Genomic DNA, 17,037 nt, shown 5'->3' with positions numbered 1-17,037 from the left:
GCTAGCGAGAAGGATGACATGAGAGAGAGAGTTGACGGGCTTGGCACGTCTAATGGTCTGTTTGGGAGGAGGTGAGGGAAGGGGAAGGAAGGGGAAATAAGGAAAAGGGAAACTTTGAACCTCGTTTGGGAAGAAGTGAGGAAAGGGAAGGAAAGGTAAGGAAGGGTAAGCTTTAACCTTCATTACCCATGGAAAGAGAGATTTTCTTACACCCCGAATTGGGGTGTAAGGAAGGGGAAGGGAAAACAAAATATTTTTTATTCCAATTCTATCCTTGTTCTTAATAGTTTAAGAAATATTTCAATTTCTAATTTTACTATGTCGCCGAAGTTCAATTTCCTCGTCTTCTTCATAGCTCGCTTCTACCAGATTATTAGAGGAGGAGATCCGACACGTCTTCTAATTAAATTGAAGGGAAAAATTATTTTTGTCGTCAAAATTTAAAATGATATCTACTATTTTTTAATTTTTTCATCAAAATTTAATAAGTTTTTAAAGAATAGGAATTCTCGTTATCAGCGTTATCTGTCAAGTTTTTTTATTTAAGATTTATAAAATTATTATTTTTATTATTTCTCATTTAATTACTTGATTATCGGTAATTCATTGTTTTATTTTGAATAGTATAAAAAAATTAATTTTTATTAAAAAAATTATTTTTTTATTAAAAAAATAGTTAATTTAAATGATAATATAAAAAAATTATTTTTTATTAAAAAATAGTTAATTTAAATGATAATCTAAAAAATTAATTTTATTATTAAAAATATCTAATTTATATTTATAAAATAAATATTAATATTATGAAAATTTTCTAATTTAAAAAATAAGGGTATTTTTGTAACTTTATCTATTTAACCTTCATTCCCTTTCATTTCCTCCTAAACAAAGTAGCACATGTTACGTTAATGAACCTTCCATCCCTCCCAAACAAGGAGAAGTTAAATACTTTACTTCCCCTCACTTCCCCTTCCGTTAATGAACCTTCCCTCACTTCATCCAAACAGAGGGTTAGGGACGAGATGTTGCGGAATAGTACACCGGTGGACCAGAAGAACGTGCATGACATTCGAGGGATGAAAAGTCGGAACGGAAGCTTGCTCGAGGAGAAGGCCGAAAATTGGGTTCGGTTCAGCCCTATTTCGGTGGCCAAAATCACCTAGGAGATCGCAACAGCAAAGGAGCAAAATGGAACTGCAAGTGCTGCTAGAGGCACCTTCAAAGACTGTTGAAGGTGCCTTCTGTGGAAGGCGCCTTCGATGAACAGTGCGAATGCGCCTTCCAAGGCTATGGAAGTCACCTTCGACTAGGCTGAAATGAGTTGTTGGCCGTGGATAAAGTTTTATCCACGAGCGCTTTGCTGGAGGCGCCTTCCAGCCCTATGGAAGCCGCCTTCAGTCTGCGGATAAGATTTTTGAGAAGCTATAAAAAGACCCCTAGACCTAGGAAAGAAATAACAACTTGTGTATTCACTTTCCTAGTCTTTTCTGAGTTTTCATTGTGTGTAAAAGATTTCTCTGCTTTCAGTGAAAAAGAGTCTTAGTGATCCTTCTACTATCTTGGATTAACAACCATTTAGGTTGTAACCAAGTAATTCTTGGCCTTTTACTGATTTTATTTAAGTTGTTATTTCTATTTTTTAATTGCTTTGTTAATCTGAATTGAAAGATGATAAATGTTTATTTTAGTATTTCAGGCAACTCAACCCTCCTCAGCCGGCTTAATCGGACCAACATCTACTACTACTCGTTGTTACTATTCTCCTCTCCTAAATCGAGTACTGACTTGAATGTCAGAGAATAAACACCGAAAACCCTTTCCCTAATCCAACACTAACACTTCTTATATTATAAGATAATATGATTCCTAAGTAATCTTATTTTTAACTTTCGGATACTATCAGTTTTCTAATAGTGTTAAATTATTCATTTATTATATATATTAAATTAGTGTTAGAAGGTGTGTTCAGCCATACAAAACTTTTGGGTGGAGTGTTAGGCAAACGTTCGTGAACCAATCACTTAATCATTGAATAGTTATTTAACTTTCTTGGCATTCACTCTATTCATTAGATGTGAATTAAATTTTCTTTCATGAATATTATATATTTTTGTTCACATAGTTTTTCGACCAAATTGTCGGCAATTTATTCCAACTTTTTAGATTGTTCTTGAACACGTAGAGTTGCCCACTGTAACAAGCAATTGACAAAGCCAGACTTGATGTTATAAATTTAAAAATATAACATATTTTTATTTTTCTATCATTTTCAACAATTACAAATTTCATATATATTAAAATGTGAAATGAGAATAAGAATATATGCTCCAAATCAATGTTAGTTTGCTTTTAAGGAGATAATTGAATTTAAAAGATATTGTTATAATTTCCATTTAATAATTAAGATGTTAGGAAAGTATATTAATTTATTAATAATTTTACATATATATTGATCCAATATTATAATTACTTAATCTTCAAAATTTCTGAATCAGTCTAAGCTTTTAATATATTTATATATTTTTTAAATAGATTATTTTAGTTAGTTAACCTATCTCATTGGCACTACTACTACTCCAAATGCATTATATTTTTGTCTTAAAAGAAAAAATTAGAATTTTTTTATCCTATTTCTTTTATTTATTGGATAATTCTTTTAGTAACTGAAATCATCCTACCAAATAGTTTACTTTTAGCGAAATAAATTATTCTCGCAAGGAAAACCATATCGGTAGACAATCTCAATTTCTATCCTCTTTCTGTTAATTTTTTAAATTAAATCAGATTAATCTATTTCACAATTTCTTCTCAAAATCGCCAATCTTATTTTAATTTATTTGTCCCTCTCTATTAATCCGAAGAGATTTAATACTTACCAGTACTGAATTAACTTATTTAGAAATCTCACAAATGAATAGCCTCATAATTCAAAGTCTTAAAGATTATTATTTTTCATTTATCTAAAAATTAATTTATGATAATTTATACATAATCCCACTCGACCTGTTGTCCGTATCAAAGATTCGTATCTGGCATTAATTTCAATAATTTACATGACAAATTACTCGACGAACTTTCCTTTCCTTTCTTTCTAATTTCATATCTATATCTATTTTTGTCGGTCGGATGGAATCTCCCAGTTCTTTCTTTCTTTCTTTCTTGTTGAAAATCACTTTCCCTCCTTTTATTTCCTTCTATTTATTTAATTACTGTTTTTTTTTCAATGCGGATTTAGCTTTCGGCACATATCCAAATTCACATCAACGGTCAACGGTCAATCGTCAAGTCAACGCCGTTTTGCTCATTTCCACACTGTTTGCTTAGCCCAGAAGGCGCCACCTCACGATAATTATAAAATAGAATAATGCACAATATGCTTCCCTTCACCTCCCCACGCTTATTATTCATAAAATTAATTTTGCTACATTAATTTTTGAGTTATTTGATGATACTGATCTGCAGTCTGCACAGAATAAAATTTAAAAAAAAATATGAAGAAAAAATGATTAATTAATTATCAAAATTGATGCTTAACCGCGTTTCCCTTTGCGTGTTATGTTTTTGTTTTTGTTATTGTTTCGTTTGATATATTACGAGTTGCATGAAATCGACGCCATGGAAATTCGTCGAAGCCTTCTCTTCTTCATCTTCGCCTTCTCTTCCAAAAGCTCCGATTTCAACTCCGTGTATGAATTCTCAGATTTGAGTTCATGACTCCCACTTCGAATTCGCGATGGCTTCTCTACTCGTCAGAGCTTCCTTCTTCCTCCTCCTTCCCCTGTTTCTTAGTGCGGCAGTAGCAGCGGCAGAAGAGGAGGACTGTCATGGCCTGCGCGAGCTCGACGACCACGCAGCCATTTGCGCTTATCTCAGAGCTCACACCTCCGCCTGCGCCCCTCAAGGCTTGATCGACTACCTCCAGCTCTTCTACTGCGCCTGCGGCGGCCGCCCCTTCCTCGGCCACGCCCTCCTCGCTCTCTGTCTCCTCCTGCTATTCTACCTCCTCGGCGACACCGCCTCCGTCTACTTCTGCTCCTCCCTCGAGGGCCTCTCCGCCGCACTCCGCCTCCCGCCGACCATCGCCGGGGTCACGCTTCTCTCCCTCGGTAACGGCGCTCCCGACGTCTTCTCCAGCCTCGCCTCCTTCTCCGCCTCCTCCGGCGTCGCCGACGTCGGCCTCAGCAGTATCCTCGGCGGCGCCTTCTTCGTCTCCTCCGTCGTCGTCGCTGTCATCGCCCTCCTAATCCCCGGCGGCGCCGCAGCCATCGACCGCGCGAGCTTCCTCCGCGACCTCTGCTTCTTTCTCCTCGTCCTCGCCGCTCTGTTCCTCGTATTGGTCATCGGGAGCATCGGCGTTTGGGGCTCCTTCGCCTTCTTCTCCCTCTACATTGCGTACGTCGTCCTCGTATGGATCATGCACCACCACACAAACAGAGACACCGATCTGTTGATCCCAATTCTCCATGGCTCATCCGAAGAAGAAGACCCAGAGGCCAAACTAGTTTCCGAAGAACCTCATCGATTGAAGACGAACTCAAATTCTCCGGTTTCATTCTACTTTAGCCGGTTCATCTGCATTCTAAAGATGCCGCTCTACTTGCCGAGAAGACTGACAATCCCAGACGTGAGCGAAGAGAGATGGTCCAAGCCATTCACCGTCGCTTCCGTGAGTTTGTCACCTCTGTTCTTGGTAACCCTTTGGCTCGCCGAAACAGAGGAAGTAAGCACAGCAGAGAAGTTAACACTCTACCTCATCGGAAGCTTGATCGGTTTTATTCTTGGATCCATTGCCATGGCCACCACTGAGCGTTCGGCCCCTCCAAAAACCTGCTTGTTCCCTTGGCTTGCAGGTGGGTTCCTGATGAGTGTGATATGGTCTTACATTATAGCAGGGGAACTTGTTTCCTTACTTGTCTCCATCGGTGAGATAGCTCACATCACTCCCACGGTTCTGGCCTTCACTGTCTTGGCTTGGGGCAACTCATTAGGGGACCTCATTGCCAATGTTGCTATGTCAATCCATGGAGGAGGCGATGGAGTTCAGGTTGCCATCTCCGGGTGCTACGCAGGGCCAATCTTTAACACACTTATGGGACTGGGTCTGTCTCTTGTGCTGGCTTCTGCGGCTTCTCACCCTGCTCCATTTGTGGTGCCTAGGGACGCCACCATTTTTGAGACATTGGGGTTCCTGATTGGCGGCTTGCTCTGGGCTCTCATCGTTCTCCCAAGGAGAGGGATGAAGCCAGATAGGGTGCTGGGGATTGGACTGCTGGTCATCTACTTCGCATTTCTCTGCTTGAGGCTCCTCGAGAGCCTTGAGCTGGTGAAGATTGGAATTCTCTGAAACAAGTTCTGTAGTAGATTTTGCAGTGGATGTTGCTGGAACTTAAGATTTTTTTCAGTTCCAGAATGTGGCGAGATCGTTTTTCACTGATGTCCCTCGAGCAATGAAGACAAAGGACAAGATATTGAATGATTGTTTTGTTTCTCCATGTTTTGTAGGGTGATGATGGTCCTGATGCTTTGGGATGGGCTTTGATTCCCAAGTTAGGGCACTTCACTTTTGAAACCTTTGTAAATTTGAAGTTTTCTTATACTGCTAACGCACGTCAGAAAAAATTTATTGTTCATGATTTCAATGCACAGTAAGGAGTAATCATTGTTGAGAAGCAGACAGCTAAGGTGAATCAATCATGGCGGAGAGGTCATACCTAAGCTTCTATCCGTCTGGTGGAGGCAGTTCTGGGCAGTGGGCATGCACATCTGAGTATCATGCATTCAATCTCCTTCTTAGCATCCTTATCATATGCATGATTCTCCTACATATTTCTCTTTCTTGAATTGTATCTCGCAATTTGGAAATGTATGGATTCAACTCAATGTATGGTTAAATTGACAACAAGAGATTTCGACAGGCCACTGCGATGCTTAAGTTAAAATTTATTTGAGGTATGAAATTAGAGCAGTAGGAAGCAGAAGAATGGTAGATGACACTGTAAAGGGTGACTTTCAAAGTAAAAAAAGAGGCGTTCCTTGCATTACCTTCACTAGAGTTTATATTGCCGCCACGTCGGCGCCGATAAGGGGATCAGATCTGACAGTTGTCCGCTGCCTCTCTATATGCTAAGTACCACGTGTTTAAAGGAGAGGGTTTATGAGACCAAATCTGGCAACCTTTTAAGCGTCTTTTTATTCATCTCATGCCGTGTTTTAGAATATTTGTTATCATTGTCTGTGTTTTATAGGGAAAATCAATCTCATTAGTGAGAGGATAGTATGAATTGGGATCTTAGGGCATCTTCACTGCAAGATTTATGAGATCTTTCTAAAATTAAAAAAGTTGAATAAATTTTTTTGAATCATTATAGAGGTAAGGTTTGAGATTTACAATTTAAGAGCAGTAGTGAAAATACAAACATATTTTTTTGTGTTAAATTTGATGTAATATACATGAAGTCATGTAACTCGTGCTATGACATGGATAATAAAAAAAGCTCATTTAGAGCTTTAACCAATGAAAATATTTTAATGAGCTTTCATATTGTTGATGTGGTATATTGAGATCTTGAAAAAAAATTTATTTAGAGTTCTAACAATTAGAGATGCCCCTACGACGGATGAGGAAATGACATCCGCGTGGAGTGATCTTGAGAATAGATAAAGTTGACAACAAAAGTCGAGACAGGATGTCGAATTTAAGGTCGAGACATGATGTTAGATTTTGAGATCGAGACTTAATTATGAGGTTTGAGGCCGAGACTTGATACTAACAACTAAGGTCGAGGCATGATATTGGGATCTGAGTCCGCGACAAGTTGTCAAAATCTAAGGTTGAGATTGAGACCGAGACCGAGATAAGATATTGGGATTTGAGGCCAAGATATGATGTCGAGATTTAAGTCGAGACCTGATACTGGGATCTGAGGCCGAGACAGGATAATTGGATTTGAGGCCGAGATAGAATGTCAGGATCTTAGGTCGAGACATGATGTCGAGATTTGAGACAGAGACCTAATATTGAGGTCTGAGACCGAGATATAATGCCGAGATTTTAGGTTGAGACCTGATGTTAGAATTTGAGGCTGAGACATGATATTGAGATATGAAACCGAGATAGAATGTCGAAATCGGAGGTAGATGTCTTGGCCGAGTCGTAGACCAGGCCGACATCTGATGTCGAGTTGGAGATGACTTGTTCCCTGGGCAAACTCAACTCCTTGGATGAGTATATCGAGCAAGTTGGATTAGACACAAGTCCCTTCTACGTCGAGTCTGATTTCCTTTGCATTACGTTTGAACTATCTTAACTTTGACTAATAATTGAGCACAACTCTTAACAAGACGGGACACGTGTAGGTCCCTGCCACATCAATATCCATGGTTCTTCTTTGGCTATGAACAAAACAGGGAAATTTATGTTCACTAGTCGTGCCCTGCCCATTCAGTGACAAACTGGATGTTACTATCAAGAGATGAACATATGCACCTTAGAACAAGCTTGGTTTCGAGTTTGTGTGGATTGCTTTAACAGAGTGGTAGACATCTTTGAGTCGTATGGAAGGAACTCTTCTTGAATGTCTTTAGGAAAATGACATCGTGTTGTGTCTACTTCACTTCATTATTTGGCAATTGGCATGCACATTGAGAATGAAGAGTTCAACACAAGCATTCGTGATTTCATTTCTGTTGGACCCTTTTATGGGAGTTCAATTTGGATTAGATATTGAAATTTGGCAGGGTGTGAGATTTGATAAGGAACCAGCTCACTTCACCACAAATATGATAATTAGACTCTATCTTTTACTTGTAAAGTTAAACAAAGAAAAGAAACCTAATTTAGAATTTTAAAAAGAGAGTAGGATTGATTTAATTTACATGTCATAAGACTCGTAACCTAGAAAGTTACCTCTCAAATTGGACTTCTGATTTGAACGAAGAGCCTCTAATTGGACTTATGGACTCGCAAGTCGTAACCTAGAAAGTTACCTCTCTTACATGGCCCTCTCTTGCAATTTGGTCCTGAAATTAACTTTTATCTTGGAAAATACCCAAATAAATTAAAGACGAAGAAAATAGGAGGTATTTTATATTGCGTATAATATTCGAATCAAATTGCAAATGCTCAAGTGAGCTGCCTCCGACGTTCAAAATGTGTATCATAAACCCTAAAACACTACCGAGCTCTCTCACGCTTCTCGGCTTCTCCCGCCGCCGCGACGCAGTGAACCAGCGTTCATCCTCATCCTCCTTAGCGACTCCTAGCGCTGGGTATGCCCCTCTCGACCACTCTGCTTGTTCCTTCCTTTCGGTCAAAATGATGAAGCAGCGTGCATGCCGCATGCTTGTAGAGTTCCAATGAAATTCCATGACGGTGATTCTGTATTCTTCCATGAGTGATGACATATATTATGCTATGTTTTTTTTTTTTGGATTTAAATGTTTCTGTGAAGTGGTGCGTAATAGTCAGCTTCTGTTACTTAAATTTCTATCTTCATGATCTTTAGTAATGATATTTAAATTGGTGAAAAAAATATTTTTTTCCCCCTAGATTTCTGCTAACCATGTGAATACGTTGATAATTTGGAAATATAACGTACTTGAAGCAAACTTGTGTATTTTGTTCACATAATAATATTACTTTCTTAAATTCATCTTTATTCTTTTGATATGGATTGCATATGTGTGCTCACGTATCACATTGGCAGAGGCTCAATTGTAAGCCATCTTCATATGCCTTGAATTCTGTAATATTAATACTTGTGCTTATTAGTATATCTATTAGGTTTCTTTTTTATATTTCTAACTATTGTTTACTAGCTAGAGTGACAAATCTATGCATGTTGAAATTGCTGAGATGGATCTTGCATGCATGCCTTTGAATATTGATCATTTTGTTTACCATCTCTGTAGTTGCCCTGAGCTCAATTATGAAGCTGAGATTTTTGAGGTTGGGAGTTCTGGAGCATTTGAAGGGAAATTTTTCACAGCCGAGGTTTCCCCTATGTAAGATCCTCTGTCAGAAGATTCCTGCTATGGCTTTTATATGGTCAACAAATTCTGATGTTAGTTGTTCTGTTTCTGTTTTCCCCAACTGGTAAATTATTATTTTAGTTGGGGGTGATGATTATGGTGCCTTGAAAAGAACCTATGACAATTATTCTTGCTTTCATATTCTGAGCTGAAGTAGCAGATTTGTCTTTTCTTTATCTTACTATAAATCTTTCATGTTTGTATTTCTATATCAAGGTCGACGAACATGTTTCTCAACTATATCTTTCAATGATGGTGAAGAGACTAACAAAATCGAGGATGATTTTGCTGAAGAGAAGAAAGATTTGGAACCACAAAGTGTAGACCCCAATAAGGGCTGGAACTTTAGAGGAGTGCATAAGGTAGAGTCACTTTGGATATTTCTCCATTTCTATCACAGGTGCATGCAATTTGTTATTACTATTTTTTTTGGAAATCCACGCTGATGTGTCTTTCATTTAGGCAATTCTTTGTGGCAAAGTTGGTCAGGCTCCTTTACAGAAGATATTAAGAAATGGGAGGACAGTGACCATATTTACTGTTGGAACAGGCGGTATGTATGACCAAAGGATCAGTGGAAATGAGCATTTGCCAAAACCAGCTCAGTGGCATCGGATTGCTGTTCACAATGAGCAACTTGGGGCTTTTTCTGTTCAAAAATTAATAAAGAAGTATTTCATCCCTTGCCTTCTTTCACAATAAATTTTCTCGTTGCAGTTTCTTGAGTATAGTGCCTTTGGTTTTTTTTTCACCACAGTGGATATTATTATGCTAACAATTATCCTTCTTGTGGGGCTGCTATGCTTTGGTGCCTCATTTCAGTTCTTCTGTCTTCATCGAGGGAGACATTGAAACTAGAGTATACAATGACGGTATCACTGGCCAGGTGAAAAATGTACCAGAGATCTGTGTGCGTCATGATGGTATGTGGCCATGCTAATCTATATGACTCAATTTGTTTGCATATAGCAAAAGTGCTTTAGTTGCTTTGCTTTGGTTGAACAATTGTTTGCGCTGATATTGATTAGACTTTAGGTTTTCTGTGCATTAGAGCATTGGATAAAATGTTAAAGTTCACCAAGAACATAAATTAATGTTCACCGAATTACATATTATCTTGTGGGCAGTGTCAGTCACTTTGGCTAACAAGGATTTCATCACTTATGAATTTACAAATTGCTCCAACTGCAATTCAGGCAACTTATCAGAAATCCGACATCTGACAATGTACTATTATTTTGTATAGTTACATCCAACGCTAACAAAAATTAAATATGAAGGATCCTTGGGGAAATCTTGTTGATGTGCAAATAAAATAAGGAGTTAATGATGTTAGGATCACAACATCATTTTTGCTCCATGCAAAGTGTGCAATAAAAATGTTCAAGATTAAGCTGTGTTTATTTTGTGGAAGGTCGATTCCTAGGAGTTGTAGTTATCTTTCACTTATGTGACATTATCCATGTAATAATGAGGCACAGGGTGCAGTCAATGCTGTTATCACAATGTTTTGTATTGAGTTAACATAAGGTTTCACTTAGCAATTTTATGCTTGAGTAGTACATTGTAAGGATATGACTACTAATACATTCGAAATCATTTATTCACCTGGGTGTTTGCATGTAGTGTGATTCTTCAAATTGACAGGAGCAGATGCGTTTTTCACCATGCTGCTTAATGCAGAGGCACTATGCGTTAACAAGCCCTATTCTATTTTCCTGTCACCAGTGTGGATTGGCGTACTTCAGACCAAAACTCTAGAATGCTTCTATTTGAAGATTTAAGATTAGAATAAATTGTGTCCGTGCATTCCTAGAATTTTGTCAATTGATGTTTTCTTTTTTGTATTTTTGAACACTCAGAGGACCTTGGGGGGTCGAATTGCTGCCTGGGTCCCATATTTTCTTGTTGAACAGGTTAAAAATCCAGTATAACTAGAGTTCCTCTACTGAACCAACTGGACTACATTGGCTTCCAGTTTGCGGTTTATCTGTTTGAACCAGTTCATGTGGTTCAGTTTTCAAACCACTTTGAGAACTTAAAAAGTCAGTAAGATTTTAGGGTTAATTACTTGTATATTGTATATTCTTCTGTTGAGCATTTTGAAACAATTAAGGATTGGACTAGATGCAGGTGTTATGTTATTTTTTTGAGATAAAATGGCATTAAAACTATGTTTACATAAACAAATAAACAAATTATGTGTTTCAACTCTTCTAGATGCTGTTTTGATATTCTCTCATCATCAACTCTTTTTGAAGCTATTACTAATCATTAAGCATTTACATATCTTTATTATTGACTTCTTTTTCACTATCCAATGTGCTGATACACGTTTGTGATGTTTGTAGGAAAAATTCGCTTGATCAAGTCTGGTGATGCTACTGCTAGTATATCTTTGGAAGGATTGAGTACGTTAATCTCTGCTTTGACTCTATTTGCAAATTACTTTTGACCCTAAATGTTTAAGCCTAAATCTCTATTGGTCCACAATTTTTGTATTTCACCAAATTAGGGTGTCACATCTAACAATCCCAATCTTTTTACAGAATTCTCTTTAACTCGGACCTACCATTGGTATTAGGTAGGAAGGAGGTATAGACTAGATGGTGAAATATGAGAGAATTATTAGGCATTGGTTTTTCTCCACCTTGTAGGGTTGACCAATTGACACAATACGACTGGACTCCATCAGAAACATGATTAACGGTGACGAAACCTGAAAGTGATGCTGTACAACTTTAATATGTAAATGAGCAACACTAATTTACCACTTTACAGATTAAATTAAAATTTAAAAAGTTAGTAACTTTTTGTCATGTTACTTTATTCTTTAGAGAGTTTTAATGAGAACTCATAAAGTCAGTTTTAAAAAGTATAGAATTAGTTTTATGTTAATACAACACGATTAGCATGAGAAGACACAAATTGCCAGCCTAAGCTGATTACTTCGAACTTCCAAAAGTAAATGTCCACTTCTTGCCCTCTAGTTACTTGCACCCATTGCTGATATAACTGACATTGTATAGTCTATCCTTAAATAAAAAATTTCATATTCTGAATCCTTCATAAACTCATCACACACAAAAAAACCGTTAAAAACTTGTAATTTGTCTAAGATTAGATGTTTCCTGCAGCAGCTTGTCATTAGTAAATGATAAAAACTTCATCTTTGGTTGCAGGGGATGGATTGTTTTGAATATCCTGGCCCTTTAATTTCATGATTTGAAACTTATCTGTCGATTGAAGTGTGGACTCAATAGATTCAGCTTATAAATCTTGTGCGATCTGTATGATTGCTGTTGGAAATATTTTCTGGAAACCACTTTTGGTTGAATAAGCTTGATTCATGTAGGCATGTTAAAGGAAGAAGATAATCCCCTCACCTCTCTCCAGTTTCGCACAATTTTTTGCCAGATTCCTACCATGTTAATGTTCTGCATTAGCATGTCACCTAGTAATTTTCGTTTATATTTTTCTTCAATTACGTTACTGCTAAATATATATGCGCACACGAAAAGTATATTCCACGAGGTTGCTGTCAAAACTTGTCTTTCAGCACTAGTTGAAAACATAAGCAACAAGTGGCAGCAAAATAAATATAACTCCCTCAAGCTCTCATCACTGAGCCAATTGCTGACTGTTATTAACATGTAAGCAAGGCGTCTGATAGAGTAGTAATGGTAAATATGGTTTGTTGGAATAGTTATTTGACTTCACATGAGTTTTATAAAACAGAGTTTGAAAATTAATTTTGTGAAACTATTATTCTCTAGCTATCTTTTTAGTTATTTCTTATTTCGTTTGGAAGTATTTATTATTAGGTTATTCAAATCTCTGAAAAAAGTTTATTCTTTTTATAAACTTTGAAGGGGCAGGATGGGACAGGATGTAATATTTATGCTCTATCTCTAAGTATTTTAGCATGTGTATTGTTTTCGTTCAGCTCATATCTTGAAGTACGTGTCTTAGCTATTATGGCCTCACAAACATAATAATTATGCAAAGATATGGCAGTCAATTTCATCTTATCCACCAAATTGAAAATAAAGTTGAACGATGAAAAATAATTTCTAATTAAATTTCAACACGGAATAATTTATTTTTCAACCAAATGTGTAATGAGTCCATTTCATCGTAGAGTTTTGTTTATTTGTGGTTAGTATTATTATTATTATTAGGACTCACTGTTGTATTAACTGCATTGTTTTGTTTTGTTTTGGATACGGTGATGATAAAGATGACCTCTCAAAAGTTGGTTAAAATAATGAAGACTGACTGATGTGAAGGTCAAAGTTAAACGGTCAAAATCACAGGGTCAGGTGAACTATGAGACCGCAAACTGAGAATTAGGCAAGGTTGGCCGAGCGAGCCTCTAGAGTCAATCAAACGTGAAAAATTGAACAGATTGTCCGAACGGTCGTCCTCCGCAATTTGCAACTGAGGACAAGAGCTAAATGCTAAGTTACCCGACTCACCACCCTTGTTGATCGGACCTTAGGTCCGATTGGACACATTGCGTCTCTCCGACAACAGTAAAACTGAGTGAAGGACAGGTTGGTAACTCCATTCATACGGTCGAGTTGGTGATATCCCGATCGAGCGACGCCCCGATCGGCTTATAGCAGGACCCACATGAATGTCTTATCGGTCGAGTGACGTCTGATCGGCCTATAGTGGGATCCACATGCATGTCTTATCGTATTCTTTTGAAAGTTTGTATCACCGACAACAGAGAATGTCTAGCGGACAAATCGTACTTTAAAAGCTTCTCACCTATCGCATCACAAAAATTTACGTGTTTGCTTACGAAAAGGTGTCAAAGATATTTTTTGACTTGTCTTTTTTTACAAAGTTTTGAAAAGCGTGCATATGCTTTCGGATGTGTGCACATACGCTACAGTGATGGAGGTAAGCGATGCTCAATTATTCTACACACTCTCTGCTACTACTCAGAGCTGTCAAACGGACCAACTCGTGGCGGGGCGGGCCAATTCGTGGCAGGCTAACCAATTAACGGGGCGGGGCGGGCCGACCCATCAACTTGGTGGGATGAGAAATTTCTAACCCAACCCAATCCAAGGCGGGTTGTGGGTTTGGCGGGCCAACCCGCGGGCCCATCAAATTTTTTTAAAAAAATTAAAAAAATGTTTCTTATCTTCAACGTTTTACTTCAGAAAGATTTCATTAACTAGATTTATCCATAATCATGTATTTTAAATATAAATGAACACAAACGAGTACTTATGTGGGATGAAAAGTACTATTTTTATTTCAAAATTATAACAAAAAACTTAGCTTATATGTGTTTCTCAACCTACATGTCAACCCAAGCCATTGCAGGTTGACCCATCGTGGGCCTAGGCGGGTTGGCCCGCGGCGGGCTTGGGTTGATAAAATTCCAATCCAACTCACTTAAATTGTTTGGCGGGGTGGGCCAACTCGACGGGCCCAACCTAAATTGACGGTTCTACTGTTGGGACCCCAAGGTTGTTCTTGGTGTGATCAACCAAGTTAGGTTAGGTCCTGTTATATTCTGATCCCTGTGTCTAAGTGTGCAGGAGCATAGGAGCACAAGAAGTCGAGCGGAAGACCCGACTAGCGAGAATGATGACATGGGAGAGAGTTGACGAGCTCGGCGCGTCTAAGGGACGAGATACTACGGAAGAGTACACCAGTGGACAAGAAGAATGTGCACGATATTCGAGGAATGAAAAGTCGAAGCGGAAGCTTGCTCGAGGAGAAGGTCGAAAATTGGGTTCAGGTGAGTCATATTCTGGTGGGCGAAATCACCGAGGAGATCGCAACAGCTAATGAGCGAATTAGAGCTGCAAGTGTTGCTGGAGGCGCCTTCAAAGGTTGTTGAAGGCGCCTCCGCGCCTTCCATGGTTGGAAGGTGCCTTCGATGAACAATGCGAAGACGCCTTCCAAGACTATGGAGGCACCTTCGACCAGGCTGAAATGAGCCGTTAGCCGTGGATAAAGTTTTATCCACGAGCGCCTCGCTGGAGGCGCCTTCCAGTCCTATAGAAGGCACTTTCCGGTCCTATGGAAGGTGTCTTCAGCCCGCGGATAAGATTTTTCAGAGGCTATAAAAAGACCCCTCGACCTAGGAAAGAAATAACAACTTGTGTATTCACTTTCCTAGTATTTTCTGAGTTTTCATTATGTGTAAAAGGTTTCTCCGCCTTCAGTGAAGAAGATTCTTAGTATGCTTTTTACTGTCTTGGATTAACAACCATTTAGGTTGTAACCAAGTAATTCTTGCCCTTTTACTGATTTTATTTAAGTTGTTATTTCTAATTTTTTAATTGTTTTGCTAATCTCAGTTGTAATACGAGAAAGGTTTATTTTAGTGCTTCAGGCAACTCAACCCTCTCCAGCCGGCCTAATCAAAGCAACAAGTGGTATCAGAGCCTAACAACTTCAGGAGGACTAACCGCCGAACAAAGCAAATGAGATGGCCGGACCAAGCATCTACCCACCAAAATTTGAGGGGGAATTCGTGAGCTGGAAAAAGAAAATGGAGGTATTCTTTAAAAGTGACTTTGAATTATTTTAATAATAAAATTTGGTTTTGTGGCACCTGAGGGCAAGGAAAAGTATTAATGGATGAAGAAGGAACAAGTTGAGTTCGTGGCAAATGGCAAAGCAGAGTTTCATCTGCTAAGCGTTCTACCGTTACAAGAAGTCAAACGGATCGGTGCTTATGAGTCTGCCAAGGAGCTTTGGAAAAATTCCTGAAATTACACGAAGGAACCTCGGAGGCGAAACTTGAGAGACAGGACCTACTTCGCAACCAAATCACCAACCTTCGATTAGAAAAAGACGAAACCGTTGCACGCCTTCACTTGCATATTAAGGAGCTCGTCACCGGACTTTCTAATTTTGGAGAAAAGGTAAGCAACCAAGATTTGCTAAGGTACGCACTTAACGCATTCCTTAGAAATAAAGAATGAGTATATTATTAGTAGATGCTTATTATATCTCTAAAGATCTAGAGTCTGTCACTTTAGAAGAGTTATTTTCAACATTTGAAATCCATGAAACGAGATGTACATATTTGAAGAAGAAGTCGAAGCACAACATTTTCCTTAAGGTAAAGATGAACAAATAAGATTCAGAATCCTCTCTCGACGACAACGAAACGGTAATGATGGTAAAACAGTTTAAGAAATTATTTAAAACTAGAAAATCTAACCATTTGCAGGGTAGAAAGAAAAAGACAATCAGATGCTACCACTACAATGAAAAAGGGCATGTAAAAGACAACTGTCCTAATTTGAAGAAAAGGACAAAAGCAAAGACAAGAAGCCCGTCCAAATGAACAAACACAAGACCCTTAAAGCGATTTGGGACTAAATATCTTCCGAATCGGAGGTCGAAGCATTTCCCGGACTTGCGTTGATGGCAAGTCATCAAGAAGACGAATACGAAGAAAGCTCGTCCAAAATGAGCATCGAGAGCATCAATGAAGGGAGAGCTACATCAAAAGAAAGCCGCAGTTCAGGGGGAGCTACAGATGACGAGATCGACAAGGTAAGTCAGGTACGATCTCTCCCACCTGACGAGTTGTTTAAATTTATGAAATTATGAACTAAAGATTGTTGCAAACTTGAAAAAGAAAATAAAGAATTAAAAATAATTTTAGCCAAATCTTATCTGTTAGAATATTTTAAAAAATTAAAAATTGAAAATGATAAATTGAGGACACAAGTTGAAAACTTGAAAAATCATAGATGTTCAACTATTCGAACTCAAAATTTTAAAAGACTAAGATTGTACCTTAGATTTCACTGGGGTCAAATCAGAAAAATACCCAAAAGTTACGTACTCCTAAAATTCTTGATTAATCTCGTAGGAATGAACCTATATTGGGTTCCAAAACTTGTATAAATTAAAAGTAAAATTGAACTTAGGGCTTTCAGATAGAAAATTAAATATTTGAATTCTTTAAGAGGTTTTGTTTAGAAGTGGTTGATGATCTAATAACATAGAAGGCCTAGT

At 38.1% G+C, this 17,037-nt stretch overlaps 2 protein-coding genes across 2 annotated transcripts; both read left to right on the top strand.

Moving 5' to 3' along the window:
* Nucleotides 1-3,580: 3,580 nt before the first annotated feature.
* Nucleotides 3,581-6,179, top strand: LOC122014896 (cation/calcium exchanger 1-like). Its single transcript, XM_042571403.1, has 2 exons — nt 3,581-5,546; nt 5,647-6,179. The coding sequence occupies exon 1, from the start codon at nt 3,734-3,736 to the stop codon at nt 5,342-5,344; it is 1,611 nt and encodes a 536-aa protein (XP_042427337.1). The 5' UTR covers nt 3,581-3,733; the 3' UTR covers nt 5,345-5,546; nt 5,647-6,179.
* Nucleotides 6,180-8,120: 1,941 nt separating this feature from the next.
* Nucleotides 8,121-12,415, top strand: LOC122014889 (single-stranded DNA-binding protein, mitochondrial-like). Its single transcript, XM_042571391.1, has 7 exons — nt 8,121-8,268; nt 8,911-9,003; nt 9,247-9,392; nt 9,493-9,701; nt 9,853-9,953; nt 11,382-11,441; nt 12,213-12,415. Exons 2-7 carry the CDS (start codon nt 8,928-8,930, stop codon nt 12,227-12,229), a joined length of 609 nt encoding a protein of 202 aa, XP_042427325.1. The 5' UTR covers nt 8,121-8,268; nt 8,911-8,927; the 3' UTR covers nt 12,230-12,415.
* The last annotated feature ends 4,622 nt before the right edge of the window (nt 12,416-17,037 follow it).

This window comes from Zingiber officinale, chromosome 1A (genome assembly GCF_018446385.1).
Source record: "Zingiber officinale cultivar Zhangliang chromosome 1A, Zo_v1.1, whole genome shotgun sequence".
NCBI lineage: Eukaryota > Viridiplantae > Streptophyta > Magnoliopsida > Zingiberales > Zingiberaceae > Zingiber > Zingiber officinale.
Note: the sequence above shows the minus strand (reverse complement) of the source record. Positions and strands in the feature narration are given on the sequence as shown.

Bases quoted from the DNA above. Each gene is read 5' to 3' on its own strand.
- LOC122014896 (XM_042571403.1), top strand. From the start codon at position 3,734: ATGGCTTCTCTACTCGTCAGAGCTTCCTTCTTCCTCCTCCTTCCCCTG.
- LOC122014889 (XM_042571391.1), top strand. From the start codon at position 8,928: ATGAAGCTGAGATTTTTGAGGTTGGGAGTTCTGGAGCATTTGAAGGGA. The intron at 9,393-9,492 runs GTAGAGTCACTT...TCTTTCATTTAG, and splicing joins ACTTTAGAGGAGTGCATAAG to GCAATTCTTTGTGGCAAAGT. The intron at 9,702-9,852 runs GTATTTCATCCC...GCCTCATTTCAG, and splicing joins GTTCAAAAATTAATAAAGAA to TTCTTCTGTCTTCATCGAGG.